The sequence below is a fragment of the Octodon degus genome, unplaced genomic scaffold (genome assembly GCF_000260255.1).
Source record: "Octodon degus isolate 3935 unplaced genomic scaffold, OctDeg1.0 scaffold00098, whole genome shotgun sequence".
Lineage (NCBI taxonomy): Eukaryota > Metazoa > Chordata > Mammalia > Rodentia > Octodontidae > Octodon > Octodon degus.
In genome coordinates this window covers 8,725,021-8,743,936 of record NW_004524674.1, presented here as the reverse complement: position 1 = coordinate 8,743,936, position 18,916 = coordinate 8,725,021, and the positions used below count along the sequence as shown (strand labels likewise).

Genomic DNA, 18,916 nt, shown 5'->3' with positions numbered 1-18,916 from the left:
GAGAGAGAGAGAGAGAGAGAGAGAGAGAGAGAGAGAGAGAGAGAAGAGATCCAGTCATTTCTCTGAATAAGGCAAATGGCCATGAGCCCCATGAAAGGATGGGCTCTTAACCGCTCCACCCATCATTAGGGAACTACAAATCAAAGCCATGTGGGATGACCTCACATACTTCACATCCACCAGGATGGGAACAGTTTTTAAAAGACAGCAGCAAGTGTTGGCTAGAATGTGCAGTGATTGGAGCCCTCATCCAGTACCGGAAAGATGTCACGGTGTCCATTGTGGAAGGGGCCCAGGGTTCCCCCATCTTTGGTACACACATACCAGTTGCTCCTGCATGCCCAGTTGAGACCATAACCTCGTTGTGCGGGGGAGGGGGGGGACACGAGGCTGGGGAGAGCAGAGCAAGCCCCCCTATTCAGCTACCTCCCAGACAGGGTGCATGGAAGAACTCGGGGGAAAGCCTTGGGTGGCCAGACTGTGGAGAGTGCTCTAGGACTGTGAGCTATGAAGGGCCCGGGTCACAGCGGAAGGGGCAGCTGTGGCTTCACACCTGGAGCGACTTTCCCAGCCCCTGAAACCAACCCTAATTAGTAAGCAGCCTGTGCTGATGCACAGCTCTAGACTGAAAGAACTGGCCTCTTGAATCCAATAAACAGCAGTCCACGTTTCACCTTTCGGGAGTGTCCCATAGGCCCCTGCCTTTTGCTCTCTCCCTAGCTGCCCAGTTTGGCCTCAACAGCCCCTAAATGTCCCCTAGGGCAGAAGCTAAAACAAAACAAAAACCCCTTTGGGCTAGACGCTCTGCTGCAGGGGCCATACAGCGGCAGGCCTGCAGGCGGCAGCACAAGCCCGCTGAGCTTTCTAAACCACGCGCCCTCTGCCACTGAGCATGCATCGACCTCAGCTGGAAGCGGGGAGCGCTGGCGTCCAGATTCTAGCAGCCTTAGGGGCGCTGTGGCTTCTGGGCTCCTGCGGACTGTGCGTTTCCTGTACATCAGTTCTCACCATGACCCATTTCCCAGAGGAGGAAACTGAGTAGGAACAGCGGTGGCGGTCGCACCAAGTGTGGGCTGGGGTGTTTAGGGTGGACGCCCACTCTAGAGGGGCAGGGAGTGCCCTCTGACCCGTCCAGGCTGGCTGTGCGCTGCAGTCAGCGGCCAGGGAGCCTCCTGGGGGGCGGGGCAGGGCAGCGCACAACTTGGGCCTCGGCTCTTGAGCTCCTGCGCTTACACTGCTCTGACCCAGGCTGCCTGCTGCTCTGCCATCGGAGGCATCAGCCCCAAATGTTTGTCTTACAGCGAGGGAAACTGAGGCAGGGAAGTAGCTGATAACAACTGGGACAAGAAGACAGGTGTCCTGATTCCATGGCGCAGGCTTGTTTTCCCTACACCTTCCCGCCATGGAGAAGTGAGGTCACATTTAATTAATTTCTTCTCCCCAGTTCCAGCTTCTCCCTACCTGCACCTCGCTTGGTCCTCACTCGGCAGAGGAGCTGGTCTCGTACACAGAAGGGAAACTGAGGCTGAGAGGGCACACCAGGCTAGCGCACCCAGCCTGTCAGGGTCACGAGAGACAGGGCCAGTCTGAGCCACTGCCACAGCCGGAAGGAGCCTATACAAGTGACAAGATGTACGGGGCCCAGGGAGGGCCTCTGGAATGGATAGGACCTTGGGTACAAACTGAGCACCCTCAAGTAATTGTGGACTCCGTGGGTGGTGTGCAGCCCATGTCCGACGCTTTTGTAGTCACTCAACAAGCCCAGCAATGTATTCCTTTTTTTTTTGGCGGAACCGGGGATTGAACTCAGATCCTTGCGTTTGTCAGTCAAGCATTTATCTTACTGAGCCATCTCCCCGGCCCCTAATGTATTCCTGTAGGCTTGCTAATGGAGGCACAGGTAATGGATGCAGGATGCCAGTAACAGCAGTGACTGTACGGGCCAGGAGTCGCCCATGGGAGTGCTCTCTATACCTGCTCAATTTCCCAAAATCCAGACATGCTCTGAAAAATCATGTCTACTAAAAATAAAATGTGGTTTCTCATTACATGCTTTCCATGAGGAAATGGAAGATGCTTGAGGTTCTAGGTCCCCAGCAAGATGTAAATTCCCAGGGGTAGGCCCCCTTGGCAATCTCCTACAGTGTAGGCACCTCATGACAGAGCAGGCTCCCTGTTACAGAGTATTTGGGGTTTGCGGAGTGACTGTAAGCGTGTCCAGCTTGGGCTGCACATTATTCACATAGACTAAATCCTGGAGCATACTGCACCTGCCTGCTGTGGTCTGACACAGGTAGGAATGCTGGTGCTTACAGCAATTCAAACATAGTGGCTGAGTGGTTGGAAGAAAAGACTTACACTGTGGCTGGAGGATAAGACCTGACAGGCACCGAGGAGAAGTAGGCAAAGGCTGGAGGAGCTGGTGTTGGGGGCGCAGCTGCCAGGTACCACAGTCCAGGGGGTGGCCGTGCTGGGGAGCCCGCCTGCCTCCTCCTCTGCCTGGGGCTGGACGCTGGAGGCGCGTCTCTCCGTGTGGCTGCCTTGTCGGCCCCTGCCAGGAAGGCAACACCGCAGATACACCGTGTCCACGTGGGCAGCGCAGCAGAGAACGGTGGGAGCCCCAGCCCCTACCCCGATGGGTGGCAACCCCTCTACCCATCTGTCACACCCCAGCTGGACTGCCCAGGCCCCCAAGCTGGGATCTGGCTGAGAACAGGCTCCAAGCACCAGTCCCTACCAGAGGTGGTGGCTGAGCTCGGGCCGTCTCCCTCTGGAGGGGACCCTACTTGGCCACACAGGGGACATCGGAGGGGGTCAGGAGTCGACAGGTGCTGAGGATCTTTGGCAGCAGCTCCTGGAAAAGACATCAAAAGAGGATTCTGTCTGCAATATCAGACCTCAATCCCAACAGCTCCTCAAGGCCTCACAACACTGAGATTTCCTTGGGAGCCGTGGCAGAGGGGACCGCTGCCTTCTCTCACCCCCAGACCAATATTGACGCCAGCCATGATGGCGAAAGATGGCGCTGAAGGGCCTGGCCCTTTACTGAGTGCCTCTGTGCACTATGCTGTCAGATCCCACTGGCCACTGGGCTGGCTGCTCTGCTCACTCCCTGTTACAGTTTGTGTCTAGTTGTCCCCCCAAAACCTCATGTAAGTTATGTCTTTTTTTTTTTGGCAGAACCGGGGATTGAACTCAGGCCCTTGCGCTTGCCAGAGAAGCGCTTATTCCACTGAGCCATCTCCCTGGCTTCATGTAAGTTATGGGGCAGATGTGGCTGGAGGAGCTGTGAGTGGCTTGAGGGGGGGCCCGAGGAACAGGGGCAGGGCCTGAGGGGCTCGAACCGTTAAACCGGCTAGCTTGTGCTTTATGAGAGATGTGGAGAGGGTCATCCTGGACACGGCAGCACCCCAGCCTCTCCTCCAGTGTCTTTTTTTTTTTTTTTTTTTTTTGGTGGAACTGGGGATTTAACTCAGACTTTTACACTTGCCAGGGAAGTGCTTATTCTACTGAAGCATCTCCCCAGCCCTGTCCTCCAGTGTCTTGAAACCTCTAGCAACTGTGAGCTAAATAAACCTTTCCTTCCTTCATTTTGAGTGTTGGGTATTTGTTCCAGCAATGAGAGAAGAGTAACTAAGACACTCCCTACCCTAAGGTGGAGAAACTGAGGCTCCAAGAGTGTTATGGTATGGATCTAGAATGCCCCCTGAGGGTCTCACGTGCTCAGAATTGGGGCTGTTGGGAGGTGACTGGATCGTGGGTGTGCTCTACTCATTGGTGAGTTCACTCGTTGTTGAGTTTATTGCTGAATGCACTGGTAGGAGGTGGGGCTGGGTTGGAGGGGGCGTGCCCTGGGCTGAGCCTTCGGAGGGTATGGCTGCCGCCCTGACTCCTCCTTTCCCTCTTGGCTTCCTCGCTGCCAGGCGGTGAGCAGCGTTTCCCCTCTGCGCACTCTACCGTGATGCTTCTGCTGTGGATCCAGCTGCCCGTGGACCAAGTCCCCCAAACTATGAGGAGGTTAAACCTTTCTTCCTTTAAATTGTGAGTCACGAATACTGTGTCACAGCAATGGAAAGGCTGATTCGTACTGAAAATCAGTGCCAGGAAAATGGGACCATTGTGGTCACGATGCCCGACCCTGCGGTTCAGAAGCCTTTCGAACTGGTTTGTGGGAAGAGTCTGAGAACATTTGGAGAGGCTGGAAGAGTCCTGGAATGCCTTAAGCAGCACTTGCTGGGAGAGTCTAGTCAGCACAGAAGACCAGAAGGCTGATAGGGATGAGGCCCGTAATGGCCAGGTTCATGGGGTTCTAGGACTTGATTGGCAGTAGGAACAGAGGCCCCATGTGCTGTGGCAGACGAGTGGCCTGCATTTTGCCAAAATCCTGAGAATTTGCAGGAGACTAAGATTAAGGGTAGTAATAGCTAATTAATTAATTAATTAATCTGGTGGAGGAAAAGTCAAGACAGCTGGACCACACTCAGCTGGCATGGGTACTGTTGGCTTCTGCTAGCCATATTTATAGCGAGAACCAGAGCAAAAGGCAGCACATGAAAATATTAAAAAGGTAAATTGGGGCCCACAAGGAACCATGTGTAAAGATGAATGAATGTACACAGATATGATAGCAAAGTACCAGGGCTCTGTAGCATAAACACTGGGATCCAAACCTTGCCTCTTTGTACTTAATCTCTCTAAGCCCCAGTTATGAAATGGACATAAGAGTGACACTTCACAAAATGTGAGCATGAATAGACAAAACCCTTAGCCTGATCTCCTGTCTACAGCAGGAGCCTAAAAAATTGCAGCTCCTCCGTTATTGTCATTGTTGTTTGAAAAGGTCTCAGAGACCACCTCCACCCTTCTCATTTTGGATGTGGAACTCTTTTTTTTGGTACCAGGAACTGAACTCAGGACCTTAAGCTTGACAGCAGGCTCTTATGCCGCTGAACTACATCCCTGGCCCATGGATATGGAATTTGAGGCTCAGGGAAGTCAAGAACTGGCCTAAGATCACACAGCAAGTCTGTGGCAGAAGTGCAAGCAGAACGCAGGGCCTGGGCTCTCAGGCCATGGCTCTCCCACCACCTGTGACTGTTGGGTCCTGGGGGAAGCAGAAGGAGTTGAGGGGAGGGGAGGCACTGTCACCTTGTAGCTGCCCTGCTGCCCACCCATCCACCCACCAGGAACTTGGGAAGTCCTGAAATGATGGAGAGCAGATCCAGGTAGCAGCCCTTGGAGTGGGAGATGGTGCAGGACAGGGCTGGCCGTGCTCAGCAGAGCCCCTCTCTTTCGTCCCTGCCTCTGATCCCTGGGCAGGGCAGGCCTGGCTGCCAAGGCCCCCTAGAGAGAAGCTAGAGGCACAGTCACTGCATCCCCCTCTACCTGTGTCCTGGGTCTTAACGGGCTGGCAGTGGGCACAGGAGGCTGAGCTGCTGCCTCTCAGGACGGCTGGAGGGGTGGGGACCCGGTAATCCTGGCCTGGGGAAAAAACAAGAGACATCAACATCAGCACCCTACAAAGACCAGGGAGGATCCTGGCACCACATCATGCTCTTCCTCCTCTCTTGGTAGTCACTCCCTGTCTGTCTCTCATGTGTGCACGTGAGCACACCTACACCATGCATGTGTATGTATGCACATGCCTGCATACATATACTCGCACACACAGACTATTTACTGTTGAGCTCTCTGTAGACTCCAGGCCCAGGAGCAGCTGCTGAGTGTTTCCCAATACAGAAGTGATCTGCACCCCCAGCCAGGCCAGTGTGTAAGTGGGAAGTCGTGGCCAATGGGGACACTCTCCAAGACCCTGATGCACTGGTTACTCTGAGTGGCTCAGACCAGGGGGCTATGGGCTTGTTTATTCCCTGCCCACAGGGTGGCTGTGAAAGCAAGGACATCACAGGGGCTGGGGAGATGGCTCCGTAGAATAAGCATTAGCCTGACAAGCGCAAGGGCCTGAGTTCAATCCCTGGTTTTGCAAAACAAACAAACAAACAAACAAACAAACAAACAAACGCCAAGGACATTATGGTGCCAGACTCCTGGGCTTGCGGGAAGGATTCATGGGATAATTTCTGTAAGCTTATCCCCATATGCCTGGTGGATGGAAAACTCACGATGCTACCAGAAAGCTCTTGGGACCTTACAATCCCCTGCCTCCCCTGCCCTCAAGATTCCAATACCTGAGCCACTGTGAGAAGGTGCCTTGCCTTCTCCTCCCTGTACTGGGTGGTCAGTTTGTGCTATTTGAGGCTCTGGAGCCCTGCGCTGTGGCTGCCCGCATATGACTCCTTGGTCTCTGTAGTCTTCCTCAGGGCACCTTCCGGACAAACCTCCTTCCTGCCTCAGTCCCAGCCGCAGGGGTGTGGAGCTGCAGGCAGCGGCCCTCCTTGCTCAGAGTGGTGCTAGTGGCAGCCGCACTACATTTACTGTCATTGCCTCTGGACAGTCAGTTTCACCAAGATAGAAGCCAGGCGTATGCTCTTTTCACTGTTAAGGGGGCTAGGGAGATGGCTCAGTAGAATAAGTGCTTCCCTGGCAAGTGCAAGAGCCTGAGTTCAATTCCCAGTTCCACCAAAAAAAAAAAAAAAAAATCACTGTTAAGCACTTAGCATGCTCCTAGGTGCCACTGTGGGCCATACTCGGGTAAAACCAGGCTTCAGGTCACAGAAAGTGTTAGCTGCTGGGAACTGCAAGCTGAGGCTAAGCCAGGTACCAAGAATGCAATACGCAATGTTCACCCAGGTCTGGCAGAGTAGATCTTGGGCCTGCCTGGCTGAGCAAATGGGTCAGGTTCTCCCAGAGCCCAGCCTGGTGCAGGGGGAGTATCTGCCTGTTGGGGAATGAACAGCACAGGTGCCCAGGTACATGGAGCCGCACCCTGACATTCCTCCCATCACAGGCACCGAGTCTGAATGGCCTATGCCAGCCACCCTCCTGGCCCACCTGTGTACTGGCCCTGGAAAGAGACCCTGTCTGGGCGTCTGGTACCACTTGCTCTTCTTGTGCTGGTGGGAGCTGAGTGGGGACTGTCCTGGGAGGTCCTGATCTTCCCAGAAGGCAGCTGTGGGGAGGGAGGCTCAGATCCCGAATCTAGGGTGGAGAGAGAGAGGAGCTGAAGAGTGGTGAAGCAGGGGGCGCATGGCTTGGGGCATGAGCCACGGCAGGTTCGGGCTCTGGGACGACCTCTGCCATCTTCCCGGGGGTTTGCTTCCTGGGAATACAGCCCACACTTCCAGTTAGTAATCTCTCTAACCATCCAGCAGGGAGACAGCCTGACCAAGGACAGTGAACACACCTGGGGTCAACCCGCAGGGACTCTGGGGCACACCCTGTCAGGACTGGTGCTCTTTGGGGTGCAGGGTTCTCATTCAGGGTCACATCTCAGTGTACACCAGTGGCTCACAACGTGTCACCAATGGCCTCTGATCTGCATGCTGCTGCTGGGCTCCCCAGCCACCGAGCACATACCCCCTTTCACAGCCTCCTGAAATCAGTTCCGGCGAGCGGTTACTTACCCAGGGACACTCGGGGCACCTCCCGAGGCACAGAGGAGGACCGGGCGCGTCGTCTGCCTGTAGACCAAGCCTGCTCTGTACCTTCAAGCCCCCTGGACAACCTCTCTGTGGATATACTAGCAAGAGAGATAGTATCATGGGTGAGGGTCCCTGCAGCCTTCGCTGGAGCCATGAAAAGGCCACCCAGAGAAATGCTCGTGACACAACAGGAGGAAGAGCATTAGAGGTCAAGCCAGACACGAGTCAGTCTCATGGGTAATGGCTGGGGGCCTCTCTGACCCTCAGTTTTCTCATCTGTCAAATGGGAGTGAGGAAAGCAATGACTACAGAGGCTGAGTAGAAGGATTAATGGGGTAATATTTATAAAACCCTTAACTCAGGGCCCTCCATTGAAACTCAGAAGAAGTGATCTGACTTTCAAAGTTCTCTTCACCAATCTGCAGAAGGTCTTGCTCCCCAGTTTGGGGTTGGGGGGGATTCTGGGATATTTTTTATCTAACACTTTAATTACTAACATGTGACTTTAGATGTTCTTTTATGCATCAAACACTACACAGTAGAAAAACAAGAGTGAATAAATGATGGAGTGAATGCGGAACAGTGTAGTGGCAGTGGTGGAGCCCCGTGGCTGCAGGAAGCCAGGCCAGATAGTCTGTCTTGATAGCTGCCCTCATGGCATAGCGGTTACCCACCTGCTACCACGGGAGCCCCAGGTGGCTGAAGAGCTGGCAGGTCGGTCCCGGGTCCGGGCAGGACGGTCAACAGCAGATCCTGGGTGCACCGTGCTGCTCCGGGGAGGCTGTTGCAGGCTGTCTTCTAGCCGCACACGGAGCCGGGACACCTCTGCTTGCAGTTCTCGGATGGCCTGGCTGGGGTGGGGGATGGGCCAGAAGCACAGAGCAGATGCACAGGGAACAGAGCCACAGAGCCCCGAGTGCTGCCCAGAGGCAGAGGCCTTTGCTACCTGTGGCCGGCTCAGGCGCAGCCTCTGCCGCACAGCAGTTCTGGAACTTTACTGCTCGGCCACACTCACACATCGATCCCTGAGTTCAGTCTAAGTGCACCCTGGGAGCACCCCAGAACCTTCATCCAGAGATGGCCCTCCCAACACGCAGGAAATGCTGTGAAAATTCCCAAGATGCAGGTGAGGGTGCACTGGCTGCTAACGGTGCACTGGAACCTCTCCATGCCGACTGCCCCCAGCCCTGGGCCATCTTCTCTCGCTCTGCCTTTTCCCCAGGAAACGCTAAGGAAGCCTGGCCCCTCTCTGCTTTTGCTTAGCGCCTCACCCACTTCCCGGCCTCCCTCAAAACCTTTCCTACTCTTCAGCTCTCCACCTCCCCTGCCCTGAACCACTGGCAGGCAGGGGCCTGGTTTTCCCATCTCCTGTCCCCAGACCCTTGCGCCTCCCATGTCCTGGGAGCACTACTGAACTGGAGCCAGCTGTAAGAGGGAGCAGGGTAGAGGGCGTAGGTGGGGCACAGGCAGGGACACTGCTGCTTCAGTAACCCTGTGAGACCCCCCAAACTTAGTCCAACCCCTTGTTCAACAGGTTGGGGAGCAATCCCAACTCAGTCCCTGCATCACTGGGGTCACCCTGTAGGTCCCCAGCACCATGGGGACAGTGCCACCCAGACATCCTGCATACAAGTTGCCCCCACACAGCCCAGCCATCCTCTGAACCACTGTGGGCTCTGAACCCTCCACAGTGGCTTCCAGGGGCCCCTCAGGGTCAGCTCTTGCCTGGTGCCACCTCCAGCATACATGGGCCATCCGACGAGTGCACTGCAGGTACGGAGCCCTGGCCCTGCAGCATGGCATGTGTACAGAGGGAGTTGGTTTCCCTGGCAATCCCCAGGGCGGTGCTTGCTGAGGCTTGCAAGGAGCATGGGCTGTGAGGGTGGTGGCCGTAGTACAGTGAGTGCTCTGGACACTTATTAACCCCTGAGCACCAGGGCTCTGGCTGCTGACCTGGGACTTGGGCTACCCACTGGTGTTGGCAAGGGGGATCATGCCCCTCTCTCAGCTGTTTCCCAGTGTTCCCAACTTTAACTCTTTAGCACCTGAGTCCCAGCTCACACGGACACTTATCTTTCCCTGCAAGCTTGCTCCCCCACTCCCTAAGGCATGAGAAACCAGCTGACTGCCTGGCCAGGATCTGGAGTCCTTCTAGATCCTTCTCCTCCCTGAACACCTCTGGGGTCAGCCAACTTCTGGGGGGCCAGTGTTGCTCCTTCTCCCACTGTCCCTTGGCCCCTCCTCAGCACTGCCCCAACTTTGTGCTCCTGCTGGGGAGGCCAAAGAGTCCTTTCTAAAACACAAGCCCAACCCAATACAACCCCCTGCCACGCTCGGAGGAGAATGTGCAGCCATGCAGCATCCAGGATGCTGCATCCCCTTGCCCTGCTGCATCCCCTTGCCCCGCTTCTTGGGGCAAGCTGCTGATCCCAGCTGCACACTGTAGCAGGGGGATACAGTGAGCCCCCCAGTGTAACAGGGGGCCGTGTAAGGTCTCCTCTGGCTGCTTCCCTGAGTTTCTGCTCGACACCCATCACCCCACACGGGCGCTCTCTCGCTCCCAGGGCTCTGCATACGCTGCTCCCTCAGGCTCTCCTCTTTCGTGCCTCTTCCAGTCTCTGCTGAGGTACTACTTGCTCTCCCTGCAGCCTTCAGCCCTGCGCTCCCACAGCAGGTGCCTCTGTGGCTGGTCCTGTCCTGTTCCCAAGGTCTGACATATGTAGACACACACAACTGCAGGGCAGACAAAGTACACTAGATCAGTCCACCAAACACCTACTGCTGGCTACAACTGCGCACATGGCAAGGTGACCGTAAAGGCCATGGTGGCCTCGGGGTCCCACAAGCAGTCTCTCCAGAGAGCTTACAGCCCCTCCTGAGATAGTGCGGGCTGAGCATCTGCCTCTCCACTCCTGTGCAACTGGAGAAGAGAGCAGGGAAGGGGAAAAGGAAGAAGGAAGAGAAGGAAGCATGAAGGAAGACACACACACACACACACACACACACACACACACACACACACACTTATTTGATAGAAGCAATGATCCAGCTGCAGAAAACAGATCCTCAGCATCATGGATCTGTCTTGTAGGGAAATGATGGAGGTGGGGCTATCTTGCACCTCTAGGCCATTTCTAGGTCCTCCAAGTCTATATCAGTGAAGTCCCGTAGGAACAGCCTCCATGTGGGAGACAGGACACCTGGGTCCCCTCACGTGTGAGCTGGGCAGGGCCGACTCCCTTTCCCCAGCCCCCTCTGCTCCACTGTGTGAGTTTGCATTGTGTAACTTACTCTCTCTCTGTTCTGGTGAGGAGGAGGTCGGGGCTGGTCTCGGCTGGTCTAGGGGGTGTTGAGGCAGCCCCAGGGACCTGCGTGGGCTCAGCATTGGTTGTCCTCCTGGGGAAGAGTTGTTCAGGAATCTGCTTTTGGCCCTGGAACTCTGAGCCAGGGACTCCTAGTAAGGCAGAAAGAGACCAACATGAGTCGAAACAGAAAGGACCCTGAAGAGAGGGTGTGGTGGTGCACCTGTAATCCCAGCTGAGGAGGCTGCAAATAGGAAGATCACTATGAGTCTGAGCCGCATAGTGAGGTCCTATAGAAAATATATAGGAAGAAACAAAGGAAGGAAGGAAGGAAGGAAGGAAGGAAGGAAGGAAGGAAGGAAGGAGGGAAAGAAGGAAGGAAGGGAGGGAGGGACCCTGAAGGCTTCGAGATGAGACATGGGCTGGGAGGATGGTGGGTGCGGGATGAGGAGCTGGCGCTCAACTGGGGTCTTGTGTGCAGGTCCTGACCAGGCCAATGACCTGCTGACCTCAAAAGCAGAAGTTCCGGTTTGTGTTGTGAGTGTGGAGGGGTACTGGGCTGCCTTGGAGACACCCCATCCACAGACTCAGGCACAGCAGCCATGGACCATGGAGTGCTCTGAGCACTTCTATAAGGGACAAACTCCCAAGACCCAGAAGTATCCAAGTGAACCTCAGCAACACCACACCGTGTACAGGAAGAGCCCCTCACCCAGGAGATGGGTGAGCGCTTGCTGGCAGGGGTAGGGTGTGGCCGGGACAGAGGAACAGACAGCCCTGTGGCCGGGGCAGGTCTGCACCCTAGATGTCAGCCACTGGCTGTGACACTGCCCTGTACCTTCTCACAGGCGTCACTGGGGGAACCCGGAGGCTGTGCACTCTGCTCTGGTGTATTCAGTGTCTCTTACACCTGCACGCCAATCTATGGTTTTCTCAAACAGCTCAATGAGGAGTCCTTTTAAATGCTAGATCTTAAAAATGAAGCAAAGCTCATCTGAAGTGTTCTATTTGGGGGAGCAGGGACAGAAAGACAGAAGACCTCTGCTCTTGCCAAGTCTTGGTCTGGGTTCACTCCGAAAACTCACCAATCTGTGCTCTCTTTTGCATTTTTGCTTTATTTCAGGGAAAAGTTCCTATACTAAGGGTAAAAAACTGAACTGCAGATAGGCTGCCTAGACATAGAGTATATTCATGATGCAATGTCTAATTAAAAGGAGGAGGCTGTGAAACAGGCAGAATGCAGTGGCAACGGGGCCACTTCTGTTTCATGCACATGCAAGCAAGCACAAGGCTGGCAGTGTGGAAAATCCTTCACAGGCTTTTGTTTTCTTTTCTTACCTTTAGTCTACCCTATCTGCACTCTCAGATTTTCCTGCATCAGCCTAGATAGTATTTTGAGTCTTAAGAGTAATACCAGGTTTCCCGCTTCTACATTTTTCCATCCCTGCAGTCCAGCTGGGTGATCCAGGTCCCAGACAGTCCAGAGCCCCCTGCCCCACTCACCTGTTGTCACTGCCAATGCCCGCTGCAGGTGAGAGGCAGGTGTCCCATGCTGGGGGTGACCGCTTGTGCTGGGGAGGTGCCGTGGGGCTTGGTGCCTGGGGGTGCTGGGCCCAGCTGCTCTCCTGGGGACAGGAGGACCCCTGGCCCTAGAGCGGGAGTCTCCGCTGTGGGGAATAGATGTGGTGACATGCTGGGCTAATGCTCCCGGAGTGCTGGGGGACAAGGGAGGGAGAGACATGCCATCACTCACAGAGGCCTCGGGTCATGGTGGCCGGGGCCAGCTTCCCAGGCAGGAGGTGCTTCTGAGGACACCCCTGTGACACATCCCTGTCCTTCACACATTGTGCAGCAGCCAGCCTGAGAACTCACACACAGGAAGTAAGAAAGCTCCATTTACTTTTTAGAAAACAAAGAGCTTTTCATCCTTTCTTTTTGCGCATTGAGGTTGCCAGGTGGGGCTCCCCAGGGGCCTGTGCCCCTTTTGGTGGCCTCCAGTACACAGTCTATCACCCCACAGCCCCGCCTATCTCCCTGGCCCAGCCAGGTCCCCATGGAGCAGCCCTGAGTGCCTCTGTCCATAACTCCACCCCTGCAGCTGTCACTGGTTCTCCATCTACTTGTCCCTTTGCTACTGCACCGGTCCTGTGAGCTGCCCAGGCTGTTGCTCAGGGACTAAGTGACTGCCATTCACTTCCCCTCTTCCAGCTCTGTTGTGCTCCATGTGGAACACGGGGGAAGCAAAGCCTGACTGGGGTGAAAGGAGGCCCTGTAAAGGCCCAGGCCATGGACTACCCCCACACTTGGGCCATCATAGGCACAGGTGGCACTGAAGGGACAGTAGTGGGATCCAGGATACCTGAGGTGGGGGAGCCGGTGCTCGGGGGTCTGGGTGAGGGGTGACACTCGGCTGGTTTCTGAGCCCACGAAACCACTGTCTGTCTCGGGAGAGGCCATCCAGGGCTCCTGAAAAAGGCAGTGTCCATGTAAGTTTGAGGAATGTGCCCAGGGCACCTGGGAAGCCCTTCTCCCTCCCAAATCCTGGCCTGGCCTCACATTCCAGAGGCTGCCAGCAACTCTAGGAGAAGGAAGCCAGCGCAGGAGTGAGGGTCCCCAGCTCCGTAGGCCCAAGGCCAGCAAGGACTGACACAGGGACCTACATACTGAGAAGACCCTGAGCAAGTCTGGCAGGCTTCAGTAGAGCCTGAGCCCTGGGAGAGGTCCTTCTACCCCTGAGGGATGGAGAGAGGAGTTTTACTCCAGTGCTCTCTGGCGAAGCCTGGAATGCTGTAGTCTCCTCTGCTCTCAGAAATGCTCAGACCAATACATTGGAAACAAGCTCCACTAAACATGCACAACCACCCCCACAGGCCCTATGCAAGACGCAGAGAGCTCAGCTGGTGACACAGGCACTGTCCCTGTCCTCCCGGGTAGGGGTCCCATGTGGGGGTAATAGCCATGGCTGGTCAGGACTATTTGTTGTATGTATGAATGAACATATACGCATTTTCCTGGGAGCCTAAATCACATTTCAGTAGGGGGCAGTGGCCCCTGTCACAGTGTGAGCAATGGCTGCTTGGTGGCAGCTGGGATTTCCAGGTGCAGAGAAACACAGCAAAGAGTCACAGCTCTCCAAGGAAAGCAAGAGTGCCGGTAGAGCACGGCTGAGTGGCATGCGGCATCCTGAAGGGCAGCACTGTCGTGGTAGCAGCGAAGGGTGCCAGAGCCCAGGGACAAAGGCCTCCATAGGCCAGCACGAGGCCGCGAGGAGGCTCTGAGCCCTGCCAGGAGCACCAACCTGATGCAGAGTCTTCCGTGCGAGGTGCTCTGAGAGGCCGCTCCCCTCCAGGCTGCTCAGGCTGCTCTGGTGAGAGGCTGTGGCCTTGGTGCCCGCTGAGTTGGGGGGCGCACCAGGCCCCAAAGGAGCTGCCTCAGATCTACCCACGCCTGACAAGCGCCTGTGTCTTGCCTGGGATGTCTGGAAGCCTGGAGGCATCCTGGAGACCATCTGCTCCATGTTCTCCCTGAAGGAGGGAGAGACACACCATCTCTGAGAGCCAGCACGAGCCTGGGGCTCAGCCTGTCCTGTGACAAGACTCGGGGCCAAACTGTGGGTACCCATCCTGATTCTACTTCCTTTCCATCGTGTGACCCCAAGGGAGGCACTTCCCCTCTCTGGACTTCATTTTTTTTTTTTTTTAACTTTAACATAAAAATGTTAGCACAACACTTCCAGCAATGTGCCAGAGAAGAGTGGCGTGGCAACAGGAAGTGGGGGAGTGCTGCCCAGACCCTGGGCGTTTGCACGGCATCTTCCTGCTTCCGCGGTCTCCGTGGACTCCCAGTGGAGTGAAAAGACTGCCACGTCTGCCCATGGAGGGCTGGCATTTCACATTAGGAATAGAAATGAACTTTGAAAAGAAATACGAGAAAACCAAGAGGACAACAGCGTATTCTGGATAGATCCTGCCACCTGCTCCAGGCTCTGGGCCTGTTCACAGGCTGGCCTTCGGCTGTATTTCTGTCTCTGTCTATCTGCCTGTGACGCTCTTTCTGTCCCCCAAAACAAACCAAGTGAGGTGTTAAGGCATAATAGCACCAGCTGTGGCTTTCTCCTGGACATCATTAGGGGGTCAGAGAAGGAAAAGAATGATCTATTTTGTGCGGCCTCTGTGCTGCTCCAACCCTGTCCCGAGGCACGCAGGGGCACTTCAAGTGTCTTGGTGGCCTGTGTCTTGCCATAGAGATGGTCAGGCTGGCCACATCTATATGGGGAAGAGCAGCCTCGCTCCCTGTGATGACTGTCATCCCTGTGGCTGCAGCACAGTGTGGGTCACGTGGCGCTTAGTGCCTTACTGGGGAGGGGCCCTGGGACTTCTCTCAGCCTGTGCTGGGTGCCGCCATGAGGGAACCCTGGTGGTTTTGCTTGAAGTTGAAGCTGGCCCGGCATCTACAAGGACCTGGTGATCCTCCTCCTCCTCCTCTTTCTCCTCCTCCTCCTGCTCTCCCTCCTCCTCGCCCTGCTGTTCCTTCTCTTCTACCTGCAGGGCTTCTGGGAGGGACTTCACACTGATGTACCTGCAGAAAGAACAAAGAGGCTGTGACCTCTGCCCAGGGGAACAGCTGAGCCCCAGACACCCTGGGAGCAGGCCAGGGGCCTTCCCCACGGTGGCAGCTCACCGCTCGAGGAGGCCGTGGAAGTCCTGCTCTAGTCGCTGCTCCTTGTGCCAAAGTGGGGCAGGGAGGTCTCTGGGGCTGAGCTCTGTCGTGCTGCTGCCAGGGCTCCCCGCTCCGTCCACATGCAGGGAGCAGGGCCCAGGGGCGGGTTGGGCCTGGAGACAGGGCAGAGTTTGAGCAAGGCTTCCTGGTACCCAGCAGCACTTGCTCATGCTGTGGGCTGCATAAGACCTAAGCCTGCCTCGGCAGCCCGCCCTGCCTTCTGGGCGTGCAAATCGCGGACCCCCACCACAGGGTAATCTGCAGTACTGGCTGGCCTGAAGTGAGCACCTACTGTGTGCAGGCCCCAGGCAGACATGGCTTCTCAGCAGGGCCACCTGTAGGCCCATTTCACTTACAGTCAGGTAGCTGGGGCTCAGTAACTTGCCACACAGAAGCTGGGGGCAAATTCAAACCCAGACTTCCTGCTTTGGGGGGCAGAGCAAGAAGTGTGGAGGCACAGAGTCTCTACTGTTGTGCTAGTGTGATGACACTACACTAACCGCAGCAGGGAGGCGCCTGAGACAGCCGCCATGACACGTGGTAGGAGAGACTGTGCCAAGCCCCTTCAGCACACAGCCCACTCCCAGTGTCTCCACTCTGTGTGCACAGCCCCCTGGGCTCCCCAGCACTTCACGTGCCAGCGTGGGCTCATCCAGGGCTCTTCCTTCTCTCTGACCCCCCAGATCTGCTCATGCGCACCTTCTCGACTGCTCTCCCTCTGCCCTGCCACCTCCCTTGCCTCGGGCTGGTCCACTCCCATGTCATAAGACCAAGCCCTCGGTGCTACCAAGAGTCCCACATCATGAAGCCCCTGCCTGCCCCTGCAGCCACATCTCAGATCAGCAGCCTCCTCCCCTGCTGTCCGTAGGCCACAGGGCCTTTGCAGGGCTGTGGATGGCTTCCCCGCTGGATGCTTTTCTTCTGCTGCACTAGGAATCCCTACCTACTCTCAGATCCCATTGAGGCCTCAGTTCCTCAGGGACAATTGCTTTGGCCTCCCTGACTCATTCTGATTGGCCTGCTTCTATACATCTAGAGTGTGGATCAAAATGATAATTACATAACTGTAGCGAGTTCAATCAGAAAGCTTCAGATAGTGGAGGCGCCCTCCCCTGCCTCTCCACAGCCCACTTAATTCCCACCGTGTGTCATGCGGCTTGGCCAAACAATGCCAGTTCACTGTGACAGACAGAGGTACCTCCTGATGTGGGGTCTGGATGGCTGGCGTGGACACAGATGCCTGTCTGGAAGGAGCAGGCAGGGGCGCCTGCAGGTGGGGGAAGGGTGTGGCCGGGGCACTGTCCAGAGCCACGTCTTCTGCCCCTGATGGCTCAGGTTCCTGCTGCATCCGGGCCACGTGGTCCTGAAGTTCTTCCAGGCGGATTCCCAGGTGATAAATCTCTGCCTCCAGCTCCCTGGAATGGGGGGACATCAGCACTTAGGGCCTGGCACTGCAGCAACCCCGGGCCGACCCAGGAGACTGTGCCTCAGAGCAGTGACCCTGGAAGCACCCTTGGGGTCCGGGTAAAGTCATCCTTTAATGATGCCAAGAACTTGAACAAGATGAAGGAAAACACCGTGGGGACTCAGGAGCCTCAGCCCTGACCACCTCTAGCACTCCAGGCTGTGAGACCTTGAGTAAATCCAGACCCCCTGCCTCAGTTTCCCCATTATCTACCCAGTACCTTCTCCTTGCAGGGCAGAAGGAGACACAAATGGGAACTTCCAAGTGTCCCATGGTTTGGGAGTGTTGCTAACTGGCAGTGCTTTCTCTCTGTTCCCCTTGGGTACAAATTAGGAGGAAGCACCTTGCTCTTGGTGACCGCGGACACCCAGGGCCTGTCTCATCTGTCCCCTGGGCCTGTCTCCCCAGCACATACCTGCCAGGATCAAATTTCCAGGGTGTCGTTGCCTGGGAGTCCTGGGAGTCAGAGGGCGGCTCCCTGCAGGCTGTCAGGTACTCCTCCTCCAGGGCCTCGTGGGCAGCCCTCAGCTGCAGGAAGCCCTAGAACAGACAGGCCGGGAGTGCTGAGTGTCCAGCGGGCACTGTGGGCAGACTGCATGTGGGGTGTGGGACTCACCGGGCCCCCCAGGAATGGCATTGAATGCTGCCTGCCTCGGGCAGGCTCCCTGCCACCACACAGCAAAGGCACCAGCCCTTCCCAGCAGACCTAGGGGACCAAATGCACCACAGCAGTGGTTTCACCATGTCCCTATGATTGAGTACCCAAGAGACCCTGGTTCATCATTCACGATCTGCAAAACTGTAGGTTTGTAAATATCAGCTGCAGCAATCTCTTCCCAAGTCCTTAGAAACTATAGACAGAAGAGGGCCGGGGAGAGGGCTCAGTGGAGTAAGTGCTTCACTGGCAAGCACAAAGGTCTGAGTTCAGTCCCTGGTTCCGCCAAAAAAAAAACCCAGATGATTCTGCCACAGCACAGTATCTGCACGGGAGACTAACGCTGGCCCAGAGGCCTGCGCTAAAGCCCTCTGCACCTCCTCATCTGCAGCTCAGTCCTAACCAGAGGGCACGTTATGATCTTCACTGGAATGGGAAGCAGCTCCGGCCCAGGCAGCTTCCTCGTGCTCCCCCCATGTGCTCCTCTCCCGTATGCTTCCCTGCAGGTCAGGGAAACCCTCACAGTAACTGGGCAAGTTGTGCAGCTAAGTTTTGAACTGAGGTCCCATGGCTGCAGAGCTCAAGGCCCTAACAGTCAGGCTAGGTCCCTAGTAAACGTGATCATAGTTAATCTGAAGCTAAACCATGGGAGGTGGGCTCAGTGTCCTGGGCTTCCCACCCCCTCTCCACTCGACTCTGGAGGCAGACCAAGGCCGAGGGCAGCCCAGAATCTAGTTCCCAGCCTCTTTTGGTTGTCCTACAGCTCTCAGCCCCCTGGATATGGAGGAAAGAAGGCAGAGAACAAGAGCATGAATAACTGTTCTCGTTTTTTTGTTTTTGGTCATTTGTGGCATGAGATGGATCTGGAGGATATTACGTGAAGTGAAGAAGACAGGCTGAAAAGGACGAATCTCACGTGCTCTCGCCTATAGGCAGAAGGTTAAAAGAAAGTCTCCCAGAAGAGAACAAAAGTGAATTCCAGAGTGTGTGACGGGGAAGGGGAGGAGACAGAGTGTGGGTTTAAGCTACAGAAAGTAAGTCCTAAGGGTCTACAGCCCAGGGGCGATATGGTCTGCAGCAGCTCATCGTATTTTACAAAGAGCTAGAAGAGAGGTGGGCTTAGGCTCCCATAAAAATGATACATGTAGGGGAATGGGGAGATAGCTCAGTAGAATAAGTGCTTGCCTGGCAAGTGCAAGGGCCTGAGTTCAATCCCTGGTTCCGAGAAAAAAAA

The 18,916-nt window shown here is 55.7% G+C and overlaps 1 protein-coding gene across 7 annotated transcripts in view; it reads right to left on the bottom strand.

The window, feature by feature from the left end:
• Akna (AT-hook transcription factor) overlaps positions 1–18,916 on the bottom strand; it is a 52,516-nt gene that overhangs the window by 2,833 nt on the left and 30,767 nt on the right. For 6 of the 7 annotated variants that reach the window (XM_023723400.1, XM_023723395.1, XM_023723397.1 and 3 more), the window contains 14 exons: positions 17,443–17,567; positions 16,761–16,977; positions 15,524–15,675; positions 15,200–15,421; positions 14,142–14,367; positions 13,203–13,309; positions 12,347–12,558; positions 10,833–10,995; positions 8,216–8,392; positions 7,524–7,639; positions 6,952–7,098; positions 5,386–5,481; positions 2,738–2,854; positions 2,359–2,551 (listed from right to left, as the gene is read on the bottom strand). In XM_023723400.1, the coding sequence (XP_023579168.1) occupies positions 2,359–2,551; positions 2,738–2,854; positions 5,386–5,481; positions 6,952–7,098; positions 7,524–7,639; positions 8,216–8,392; positions 10,833–10,995; positions 12,347–12,558; positions 13,203–13,309; positions 14,142–14,367; positions 15,200–15,421; positions 15,524–15,675; positions 16,761–16,977; positions 17,443–17,567 (2,270 nt within the window). The remainder of the gene's footprint in view (positions 1–2,358; positions 2,552–2,737; positions 2,855–5,385; positions 5,482–6,951; positions 7,099–7,523; positions 7,640–8,215; positions 8,393–10,832; positions 10,996–12,346; positions 12,559–13,202; positions 13,310–14,141; positions 14,368–15,199; positions 15,422–15,523; positions 15,676–16,760; positions 16,978–17,442; positions 17,568–18,916) is intronic. The other variant, XM_023723401.1, reaches the window with a different exon arrangement.